General features: G+C 39.3%; 1 protein-coding gene across 1 annotated transcript; it reads right to left on the minus strand.

The window, feature by feature from the left end:
* Nucleotides 1-11541: 11541 nt before the first annotated feature.
* KRTAP11-1 (keratin associated protein 11-1) lies at nucleotides 11542-12550 on the minus strand. The gene has a single exon (XM_525454.7). The coding sequence runs from the start codon at nucleotides 12420-12422 to the stop codon at nucleotides 11931-11933; it is 492 nt and encodes a 163-aa protein (XP_525454.1). The 5' UTR covers nucleotides 12423-12550; the 3' UTR covers nucleotides 11542-11930.
* Nucleotides 12551-12790: the final 240 nt, after the last annotated feature.

A 12790-nucleotide genomic window follows, 5' to 3' on the forward strand; every position in this document is an offset into this window, starting at 1 on the left:
TATATATTTATTATGCATATATACATGTACATATATACACACATATATATTTGAATATATATACATATATGTATATATATGTATTTGAATCAGAGCAGAATTTGATCAGCCAGCCTGTTTGACACTTTATATCACAGAATGTAGATGATAAAATAATGTAATGATCCTTCAGGATTATGCTGCATTGGCTCTTGCACAAGTCACATGGATATTTCCATGTTTCTTCTGTATATATCCATATATACAGGGTCTCCCTCTGTCACTTAGGCTGCAGGATGTGTGTGTGTGTGTGTGTATATATATATATATATATATTCACTCACAATAACATTATTATGAAGCCACACTGACTCCAAATACACTAAGCATTGTTGGAGCCACACCAAACCTCACTGTTTTCTGAACACAGTGTAAGCTTTCATGACCCCACAGTTTGGGGCTTGCTGTTTCATCTATGGGAATCTACCCTCCCTTTTCTTCCCTCATTCTGCCCCAACCAACATCATTACTCCTCCCTTTACCTCGTGGGCCTCGTGATCTCATCTATTCTTTAAGACCCAGTTCAAATTATTTTCTTTAGGAAATCTTCCCAGAAGTCTCCACCCCAGAGAAAAATTGATCCTCCTAACTTTATAGATCCACAGCACTTTACATATGCTTCTCTATCGTGGTACTTACTTCGTGTTAACTGGTTACTTACATATCTGCTTCCTTACTATATTAGAAACTCCAAAGAGACATTGTCCAATTACTATCAGATATTCAATAAATATTCACCAGATGAATGAATAATTAGCTGAACAATTGGTTTAAATAGTAAAGTTATTCTAGTACTCTGTGATTTTAAATGTGTAAATGACATCTCAGAGTTACTGAAAACTCCCTTTTCAATATGTCTCCTGAGGTCATCTTATGCATTTCTTCTGTGGGAGATATGCAAATTTAGAAACTGAAATAAGAAAATAAAGCCATCAAATAAGAAATAAAAAAAGGAAAGGAGTGGGAGGAGAATCTAATCATAAACCATCAATTTTCCCTATGACCCTAAAGAGACCAGTCAGCAGCTTTGAAAAATCATTCACTTGATAGATTGTGCTCAGAAGTAAGTTCTTTGGGAAAAAAAAGAATTAGAAAAATATTCTAAAATGCCAAAGGTTTTGGGGGTTTTGCAGTTGGTTTATTTGGCATTAGACTGTCACATCTCACTTTGAAAGGACAGAGTCACTCATCAGAACATTACACAACTCAGTCAGCTGTATTTGCTCATAAGTGTATTTTGCATTTTCAATTACAGTTGCACCAGAGATACAGCCAACCTCAAAGAATTTCACTGAGAGCCACTCACATAAAACACGGCCTCGACATGTTAATTTTGCAGCACACATGGAACACCGGAGAGCCTGGCAGCCTTAACTTTGAATCAGAGCAGAATTTGATCAGCCAGCCTGTCTGACCCTTTATATCACAGAATGTAGGTGATAAAATAATGTTATGATCCTTCAGGATTATGCTACAGTGGCTGCTGCACAAGTCACATGAATATTTCCATCTTCCTTCTTAAGATTCATGTGTCTTGGTCTTCTCACCCATATCTCACATTAGAAAAACAGTGGAATCCATCTCGCGGACCGGTTTCTCCAAGGCACCTGGAACTCCTCTTCCCCAGTCTTTTCCAAAATGCCTTTCACAGAATGATAGTCTCACTAGAAGCTCCAGATAAATGGGTTCTATAGTTCTAATGTGTGTATATATATATATATATATATATATATATATATACACATTAGATATACACATATATAGATATATACATACACACACACACACACACACACTGAATAGTATGTCCAGCCAGAGATTCATAGTACATAGTAACAATATTAAATATCTGAGACGACTAAGGAAACAAATCATGTTAAATTAACTGGATCTGAATTTCTCAAACATCTGCCCTACTGAACACTTTTTTCTGTGCCACTGTTAATATTACATCAAAAAAGATGTTTACAGAAATTTACAAATAAAATACAGGATTCCAGTGACATCTGAGGTTCAGATAACAAAAATGTTTTAGTATGAATATATCCCAAATACTTGTCCCAAATGGGATATCTATACTAAAAAAAGAAAAAAATTATTCAACAAGACCAAAGCCAGCAACAGTGAGAATGTGACATGGCAGAGGGATGGTGAGATCTTGTGAAGATGTCCTGAGGTGATAAAGAAAAGAAGCAATAGGATCCTGAGATAGGAGATGGCAGACTCATCAACTAGCACCACCTATCAGTTTGCAGGTGCTCATCGCTATGCCAGCTCAGCCTTCCTGTGCCATCATAAGCCCCCAAGGATTGCGGAGGTCACATCAAACAGAACAGGACGGACATCAGGAGGAGTGGGCCAGGTCTTTGTGGTTTGAGAGCCAGCTGAGTCTTCTAGAGTAAAAACAGTTCCCTTAAGTATAACATGGAATAAGTTTCCTGCATAGATTTATGTGCAGGATATCTAATACGTGTTATGAGCAGGATATCTTCTTTTTTTATGGTAGTAAATTTTTTTATTATTCTTTAACTTCTAGGGTAGATGTGCATAACGTGCGTGTTTATTACATAGGTATACATGTGCCATGTTGGTTTGCTGCACCCATCAACTCATCATTTACATTAGATATTTCTCCTAATGCTATCCCTCCCCCAACCCCCCACCCCCTGACAGGCCCTGGTGGGTGATATTCCCCACACTGTGTCCATGTGTTCTCATTGTTCAATTCCCATCTATGAGTGAGAACATGTGGTGTTTGGTTTTCTGTCCTTGTTATAGTTTGCTGAGAATGATGGTTTCCAGCTTCATCCATGTCCCTGCAAAGAACATGAACTCATCCTTTTTTATGGCTGCATAGTATTCCGTGGTGTATATGTGCCACATTTTATTCATCCAGTCTATCACTGATGGACATTTGTGTTGGTTCCAAGTCTTTGCTATTGTGAATAGTGCCACAATAAACATACGTGTGCATGTGTCTTTATAGTAGCATGATTTATAATCCTTTGGGTATATACCCAGTAATGAGACCGCTGGGTCAAATGGTATTTCTAGTTCTAGATCCTTGAGGAATCGCCACACCGTCTTCCACAATGGTTGAAATAATTTACACTCCCACCAACAGTGTAAAAGCATTCCTATTTCTCCACATCCTCTCCAGCACCTGTTGTTTCCTGACTTTTTAATGATCGCCATTCTAACTGGTGTGAGATGGTATCTCATTATGGTTTTGATTTGCATTTATGAGCAGGATATCTTCTATCTGTTGTTTATATCTTAGCAACAGTTATAAGACTCTGAGTAACATTTGAATTTCAGAAAAAATAAAAAATTTTTTTGGTAAATGCAACAGGTATAGAGGCCCTTGTCATAGAGCACAGAATCTAACAGGAAATAGAGCACCCCTGGACAATCTACTTACATAGTAAGTCATTCGGAAATGTATTTTTACTATAAATATGAAGGCAACACTCTTCAGCCACAAAATCTGAATAGTGTTGCCTTCATATTTATAGTAAAAATCCCTCAACCAGAAGTAACTTATTGGTTCTATCACTGTCTTTTTTTTTTTTTTTTTGAGATGGCATCTTGCTCTGTTGCCCAGCTAGAGTGCAGTAGCACGATCTCAACTCACTGCCACCTCCACCTCCCGGGTTCAAGCGATTCTCCTGCCTCAGCCTCCTGAGTAGCTGGAACTACAGGCGCCCACCACCATACCTAGCTAATTTTTGTATTTTTAGTAGAGACAGCATTTCACCATATTGGCCAGGCTGGTCTCAAACTCCTGACCTCGTGATCTGCCCGCCTCGGCCTCCCAAAGTGCTGGGATTACAGGAATGAGCCACCGCGCCCAGCCTGTCATTTTTTATAGGACAACAAAATCACTCCCTCCCTATTTCTTCATCCATTAAATGAGGGAGTTGTATTAAATTAGTTCTAAGGTGTCGTCCAGCACTAACATCTTACAAAAACTATTGTTACACAATGAGAATAAGGGACAGAACTAGATAATGTAAGATGATACATGTGGTTTATGCATAATAAAAAGAAATAGAAAAATTAAGTTCCTTAGCTTCATTTATGGAGCTATTTTCTGGTCAATTCCTATTTTATTTCAAGCGAGAAATATCTAAATTATTTCCAATTATTGTAGACATTACCAGAATTAGCTCCTTTTAAATAAGCACTAATTGCTAAAGTCTCAATTTTAGACTGGAAGTATGTTCCCTGGGATTTAAAAAATAATGCCTCCTAGAAAGATGGATCCTTAACTGCTGTACGCAATCCCTGAATTTATTAGATTAGTGCCCAAATGAAACCCTTCCTGTGAATTCTTGTTTCCTAAAACAGGGCTCCTTTGGTGGGCAGATGAAAACAGAAATCCAGTTCAGATTCCGCCAACACTTTTAGAGTGCCTACTGTGAGTCAGACTTTAATTTCACACTCTTTCACTCTCACAGTCACATTATAAGGGATGGCAGACACAAACTAACTCTTCACCAAACCCATTTTCTCTTCTTCCTTTGCCCACATCAAGACCATATGAACCAGTCTCCTTTCAAGAGTAGACATAAGAATGGAAACTTGCCAATGAAATGTGGGCAGAAGTCGTAGGGGTCACTTCCAAGGCACCTCACAGAAATTTCCTATGTGTAGTCCCTCTGCTCTTTGACCTTCTGCAGCCACATTGGAAGCCATGAGTTGAAGCTACAAGAGGCACAAGACAGAAAGTGCCTATGTCCTCAAATCATATTGAAGAAGAGCTACCCACTAACTGGAATACCCATTCAAGGCTTGAAATGAGCAGGAAATAAATTCCCATTGGGTGAAGCCACTAGGACTACACAGTTTATCTTTTTGTTGTTGTTGTTAACAACTTTGTGTATTCATTTTATTATATACATACATTTACAAAATTGTAACAATGTGGCATATTGTCTTATGTAATTGCATGACAAGAATATTTCCAGATCCTTAGTATTGTTTTAATGGCTACATTTGTATAGACATTGCCATGATTTATTTAACCACTCTACTACTGGCAAGATATTTATGTGTTTTCTAATTTTTGATATAAGAAGAAGCATATAATAAAATATCTCATTATAATTAATTATGCACATTTATGACTATTTCTCATGAATTAAGTTCATAGGAATAGAAGTAATGGTGCAGTGCCTAAACTCACTCTCTCTCTCTCATAGTAGCAATGCTTAGAATCCAAAGTGTATATTCATTTCATCCCGGAAATTTACACAGTCTGTCTTTTATAACAGTGAGCCTCAACCTTAGCTAATACTTGAAGTTAGCATTACTATCCTCATTTACACAGGAGGAGACAGTGACTGAGAGATCAAACAACTGAACTTACTGTCAATATGCTAGAACTGAATTCAATACCAGACCTCTCGTTCCAAGTCCTGTGACTTTTCTAAAACAATGTGTTCCCTCTTCTAAAGTTTCTGATTTCTACAAGAATACTACATATGCTTTGCAGATCATTTGCAGGCTTTTCTTGAAAGAGAAATATTTTTCAAGCTCTTTCCAGAATCATATACAGAGGTAAGGGAAGAGTCAATGAATTATTATCTTGGCAACAGCTAATGAAAAGATTAAATTCTTTCCTCGTTTTAATCAAATCAATTTGAAAAGGAATGCAACCCTTAATCCCAGGATTTATAACTATAACTTTTGTTCATGGAGTAAGCTTTGGGGGTAAATTCACTTAATTTTCCAGTGAATTTTATTTCCATATTTTATCATTTACCATGGAAAAAGAAAGATGAACAGACTACTGAATCTGTTGTTTAGGCCACCCAGTTTGTAGTACTTTGTTATGGCAGCCCCAGCAAACTAATCCAGATAGTTCTGCTACGGATATGCAGAGAGGAAGAGGCAGAAAAGAGGAACACTGGGATCAGTTAGGGGCTTATTATGGACCCCAGTATAAGGCAATGGCTGCCCACCATAGGCAGAGGCGGAGGAAATGCTAAGAAAATCACCAAAAGAATTGTTATGGCTACTAAGAAGGAACAATAGCTCTTGGTGTTTAATTAAATATGTGAAGTTAGGGGAAAAGAGGAGAAAAACTAATAACAGGATTTCAATTATAGGTGACATGGAAGATGGCAGCACCATTAACCAAGAGGCAAAAATTAGTATGATGAGAGTTTTTAGCAAAAGAATATTTGATTTTTGTGAAAATCTTCTCTGCCATTGCAATTGATGTGTTCCAAAGAATATTTGCATAGTCATTTTAAAAATGTTTTCAATAAAGAGAAAGGTGGTTTAGGGGCTAGAGTTTCAGGCCCAAAACTGTAAAGTCTTTCTCATGAAGAAATTTTAATAACTTGTTTTGGTGGTAAGTATATAGCTGAGAAATCTATACATCACTAAACAAATTCTACCCTAGACCACATCCAGTTCTGGATTAAGAGTAATCACCTGTCTGGGAGGGTCGCTTTAGCCTGGGAGGTTGAAGCTACAGTGAGCCATAATTGCACCACTGCACTCCAGCCTGGGTTACAGAATAAGACTCTGTCCTAAAAATAAAAATAAAAAGAGTAATCACCTGTCTTTCTTACAGGAACCAGCAACTATCATTAACATAATTATTACATATTCTTATCGTATCATCTGTTTTAATAATAGGGCACAGAACAACTTACACAAAGCAATCATATTTGCTTATAATAGCTTTTTACTTGTGCTAATAGGTACTGGCTCCCAATCATAATTGTTTCATACGAATCATGTCTAATTAATATAATAGATTATATTATAACAATTTGAGTTTTCAAAATTTCTTTGGATATTAGCCAGGCGCAGTGGCTCATGCTTGTAATCCCAGCACTTTGGGAGGCTAAGGCGGGCAGATCACCTGAGGTCAGTTCGAGACCAGCCTGGCCAACATGGTGAAAACCTGTCTCTACTAAAAATATACTCACAAGAAAACTTAGCTGGGTGTGGTGGTGGGTGCCTGCAATCTCAGCTACTTGGGAGGCTGAGGGGGGAGAATTGCTTGAACCCAGGTGGCGGAGGTTGCAGTGAGCCGAGATCACGCCACTGCACTCCAGCCTGGGCAACAGAGTGAGACTCCATCTCAAAAAAAAAAAGAAAATGTCTTTGAGTATTACTCTAGGCATCTCTCTGAACATGCCCATCAGGCAGTTAAACATAGGAAAGCACAGTTTACAAAAGAGATTGAAGCGAGAGATCCTAATAAGTAAAGCTTTCAGACTTATAAAAGCAAACACAAAGTCTTTCAAATAGGAAGCCATTTACAAACTCCTAAGCGCAGGTAGGAGTTTTCAGAAAATCTAAAAAGACCAAGCCTAGGTCTTTACCAAGGTTAAAGTCGAAGATCAGAGCCCACCTTTATCTATCTACATGGATAGCTTTAAAGGGACTGTTCCGGCCTGTGTCCCAATGTGTCCAGTATTCATTCCTGCTATTTGACCAAATCTCAATACCTTCCTTTGAATCTTGCAAGCTTTAGATCTCTCAGATTTAAAGTCAGATATTCCAAAGGTAGGTTATACTTTCAGCTTTCAACATAGTTTCATTATAAGCAAGCAACATATAAGTAAAAGGATAGAATACCCATCCATCCTTCACTGATAACTTGCATGATGTAGCATCTTGGTAAGCCTTTTTATGCATTGGAGGAGAAAAGTAAGGCATTTGGAAGTAAAATGTGAAGCCCTAAGGGGAGCAAAGCATATAGGAGAAGATACTGAAGAATCAGTGAGTTTGTCCTTCACAACCCAACTATGAGCTTCAGGAGAGCAGGAATAGTAATGGCTTTGTTTTCCACTGCATAACCAGCACCTCGCATAGAAGTTGAAACATTGGAGGTATTCTTTATTTATTTATTTATTTATTTTTATTTATTTATTTTTTTTTTTTTTTTGAGACAGACTCTCGCTCTGTCGCCAGGCTGGAGTGCAGTGGCGCAATCTCGGCTCACTACAACCTCCGCCTCCAGGTTCAAGCAATTCTCCTGCCTCACCCTCTCGAGTAGCTGGGACTACAGGCATGCACCACCACACCTGGCTAATTTTTTTGGTATTTTTAGTAGAGATGGGGTTTCACTATGTTGGCCAGGATGGTCTCGATCTCCTGATTTCGTGATCCACCTGCCTTGGCCTCCCAAAGTGTTGGGATAACAGGAACATTAGAGGTATTCTAATGTTTGTTGAAAGAAAGTCAGAAGGGAGAGAGGGAGGAAAGGAGATGAAGAGGGAAAAGAGCAAAAGGAGATGGTGAGAGAAGGTGGCAGGAAGGGAAGAAGGGAGGGAAGAAAAGAAGGGAGAAATTTGATTTTGAGCTGGGACATTAAGATAATGTACCGAAGACAATGGCCAAGAGATTTCAGTCTGGGATGGAGAAAAGTTCTGGAAATAGTGACATGATATTGTGAATTTACTTAATGCCACTGAATCGTACACTTGAAAATACTTAAAATGACAACTTTTATGCTACATATATATTTTACCATGATAAAAAAAATTTTAATTAGATTTAAGTTGTTATCATCACTAGAGTATAAATGTTCTCTGTGTCCTCAAACTTTCTATAAAGTGTTAGAAACACAAATGCCTTGTGTAAGTGGATCTTAGTGAAAATCATGGAAAGGAAGTGTAAATATCTGAATCACGGTAGTCTGAACAGAAGCCGACCATAACATAGGAAGAAAATTCATGAAATGAACTAATTCTTCTCAAGTAGAAGCTCAGAGCCCAAGAAGATAAGAAAAAAGTTAGACATCTTTCCCCAACCTGTCTACTCTCAGATTCCTCGGAGATGTTGGGAGCAGCCAAGACTTCCACCAAACAGCAAAAGGAGATAAGAGAGCTATTTTTGTTTCAATGTTAAATGACAGGATGGCTCAGCTGATACTTGGGTTACATGTATATTATCTCAATTTACTCCTGAAAACAAAGGTGTGAGATGCTACCATTATCTCCGGTTCACACACAAATGAGCTAACTAAGGCTCAGAAACGTCGACAAACCTGCATCCAAGTGGCAGAACCAGGAAAAGTTATGCTCCTTCCCTGGAGCTATGAGATATTGGATACAAATTGCATTTCTAGGCCGTAAATGAAGAGAAAGAAATCATCACTGCCCTGTCTTTTAAAAGACTGTTCTCAAAAACAAACTTTGAAACTTTACAATTTATTATATAATAAGGCAAAGAATGGAGAGAACTTCCAAAGTTCAAGTACAAATAGAATAGCTCTAATAGCAAAGAAGATGATTCCCAAAACAGAAATGAAGGCAAGAAAATAGCTTTGCAAGACAGCTACCACAGCCTTAAATGTTCACATTGTCACAATAAATAGCCCAGGCAGAAGCTTGCTCATATCTAACCATAAAGGCTATGTTCTTATATATTATTAATATAGAAATGTTATCTATTAGAGCCAAGTAACCATCTAAATAAAAAGATAAGGTACCTCTGTCTTTATATTTTTTATTGAAATCTAGAAAGCTGAAAGTTAAAAAAAATTAATCTGTCGTCGTCTTAAAAAGTGGGAATTTTCCAAATTATATGTGAAGTGACTAAAATAAACAACAAATGAGAATCATGTAATAACAGCTTTGAAAGGGCAATGTAGAGTTCCCCTAGTGATTTCTATTTTAAAATAAATCAGAGCATTTCCAAAAGCCAGAGTGCTTATTTTAAAAAGAGAGGGCATGAAACTAATATAGACTAAAAACCATGTCTTGCTTTGTTGAGATATTACCATGAGCCATGCATACTAACATAATCCAATTAGGGGAATCCTAAGAGTAGAGCCATCAACGGGAAAAATTAAAAATATTGCATCTATATGGAAATCATCTATATATTTCGCCTCTGAAAAACCATCAGAGAAATAAGAAATCCATTTTGCACTGACAACACAGAGTGAGATCAAATTCTCCACGAGACACCAGCATTTCTGTTATGAAAAAAGACACCTATTGTTGATGGCACGTGTACCTCATATGTCTCCATTTTGTGTAAAAATCATCTGCTTTTGTATCTCCTTGAGCAACTCTGAAAAGAAAATCAAGATGTTTTTCTGGACAGAACAAATGAGAAGGGCAAAAGCAAACCAGTTGGTAGCCAGTCTTCACTTCCTTAAAAAAAAAAAAAAAGGCAAAAGGACTTAGCATGTCAACCTCCACCTATCCAGATGGTTTGATTTATTTAGTACACGAGTTCCAGGGAAGAACGAGCAAGAAGTATGACTAAGTATTAATATAAGCCAACAGGTTTTTATGCTTCTTTTTAAGTCTCTCCTGCCCAGATTTACTAAAACACAGAGCTTTAATTTTCTCAGGGCTCTGACTCGAACAGTCAGTTGGTATCCCTGGTTGGGAGATTCTACTAATCTACTACCATGAGTGAGCTGGGTATAAAGCTAGAGCCACTCTTTTGATGTGATTAATTTCAGGGCCTGAAAAGTGCCTTCTCTTTCTTTCTCCTTCTCCTTCCATCCCGATTGATCATGGAGGAATCTTTTCCAAAGGTTTCTACTGTGATCCTCTAACTAAATAAGACTCAGCACTTCTCAGTGATCCCGCTGCTCCCTTCCCTGCACATCTTTCTGAAATACCTGGTTTTCTGGGTAACTTTTCTTTTTCCTAAATGAAAGTTATTCCATGTGCCCCTAGAAACTGAAGGAGACGTAGAAGACAAGTTACTCCTAGAAATCTCATAGCCCTGGCCTGTAATCCCAGCACTTTGGGAGGCCAAGGCGGCAGATCACCTGAACTCAGGAGTTCAAAACTAGCCTGGCCAACATGGTGAAACCTGTCTCTACTAAAACTACAAAAATTAGCCGGGCGTAGTGGTGAACGTCTGTAATCCCAGCTACTCTGGAGGCTGAGGCAGGAGAATCGCTTGAACCCAGTAGGCAGAGTTTACAGTGAGCCAAGATCGTGCCACTGCACTCCAGCCTGGGCGACAGAGCGAGACTCCATCTCAAAAAAAAAGAAAAGAAAAGAAAAGAAAAAGAAAGAAAGAAAAGAAAAGAAAAATCATAGCCCTTACTTCACCACACAGCTGAAGACTCTCTCTGAACAAGTAAAATATAAGATAATCCTTTGTTTGATCACAGGGCATAATGATTAAGCCCATATTCTAGGCTCAGGAAAAAAAAAAAAATCAGACCCTGATCAGCAAAGACTCTTGCAAACAAGGAGCTCTGCTGAGAAAACTAAATACCACCTGTTCTCACTAATAAGTAAGAGCTAAACATTAGGTATACATGGACATAAAGATAAAAACAATAGACACTGGCAACTGCAAGAGCAGGGAGTGAGGAACAGGGAAAAGGGTTGGAAAACTACCTATTGGGTACTATGTTCAATACCTGACAGATGGGTTCAATCATACCCCAAACCTCAGCATCACACAGTGTACCCCTGTAGCGAACCTGCACATGTACCCCCCAAAAACTAAATTAAAAGTTGAAGTGTTTAAAAAAGAATTCTGCTGAGACATACATTTGCAATGCCAACTAATGCAGGTTTATTGAGAAATACATGGTGAGACAAGCTCTGTTTTTGTGAGACACAAAAGCAGAGGCCAGGAGATACAGCAGCAAGGTGAAAACATGTCAAAAGCATCAGAGACTGGGGTGTGGATGGTAAAGCTTCTGGACACATCCAGAGGCATACACAGCACCAGTGAGCAACCCTTAAAACAAGCTTAGGGCTGGCCAGAAAAATTTTAGAGTGCCAAAGACAGCGTGTGCATGGATAGTAGCCAGCAGTCAGGCGGTCACAAGAAGGGTCAGCTATGAAGAGCTATTCAGGGACAAGCAGCATGCTGGAAGATCCTGGAAACAGCTGGCAGGTCGCGGAGTCTTGATTCGCTCACTGGCTCCTACACACTTAGCAGGTTCTTCGGCAGCTGGACACGCAGGACTGCTGATACGTCCTGGAGACCCCACAGGCTGGCTGGCAGACAGTAGAGACTCCTCCCACTGGTTGGCAGACAGTAGAGATGCCGCCCACTGGTTGGCAGACACTGGAGATGCCTCCCAGGGGCTGACATCCACTAGAGACAAAGGTGAGCGGCCGGCTGTAGGTAGTTGAGCAGGGGTTGGAAACACAGGTAGTTTGTCGAGAGCAGGTCACCTGGCAAGGGTTGGAGACACATGAAGTTCGCTGGTAACAGGTTGGCTGGCAAGCAGTGGGCTCGCAGCAGGTCTCCTGACAGTGGTCCAGGAGCCAAGAGCCAGTCTGGAAGGAACTGGGCAAATAGATGCCGCCCAGGCAGTCAGCATCAGTGGTGGAAGTCGTGGTAACTTGGGCCACTGGAACAATGCAGCGTCCTCCAATGGGCCTGGAAGAGCAATTTCTTGTGGAGCAGTTGAAGGACATGATGTCAGACAGAGGGCTGCAGGTAGCTTGCTGAAGTTACCTCCTGAGTTGTGAATATCACTCCAGACTCCTGAGCTTTTATATATCCTTGCTGGTGGGTGGGGCTCTCTCCCTGGTCTCCCTGGCTTCTTTGGCTCAGACCAGTTTGCCTTAGAACATCTTGTGAATCTACACATTAATTGTCTCTTAAGAAGCCTTCACCCTCATAAAGAAAGTTTAGTAGTTTGGTAACTAAATCACAAGTCTTCTGTACTGTACTTAGTCTGATTAAGAAGGCTGGTTGGCAGCTTCAAAGCTATTGGTCATCCCAGCCCACATGTTGTCCCTCATTCATCTTGCTTATGATGAGTGTTGACCTGACACTCATC

The sequence above is a fragment of the Pan troglodytes genome, chromosome 22, assembly GCF_028858775.2.
Source record: "Pan troglodytes isolate AG18354 chromosome 22, NHGRI_mPanTro3-v2.0_pri, whole genome shotgun sequence".
NCBI classification, from domain to species: domain Eukaryota; kingdom Metazoa; phylum Chordata; class Mammalia; order Primates; family Hominidae; genus Pan; species Pan troglodytes.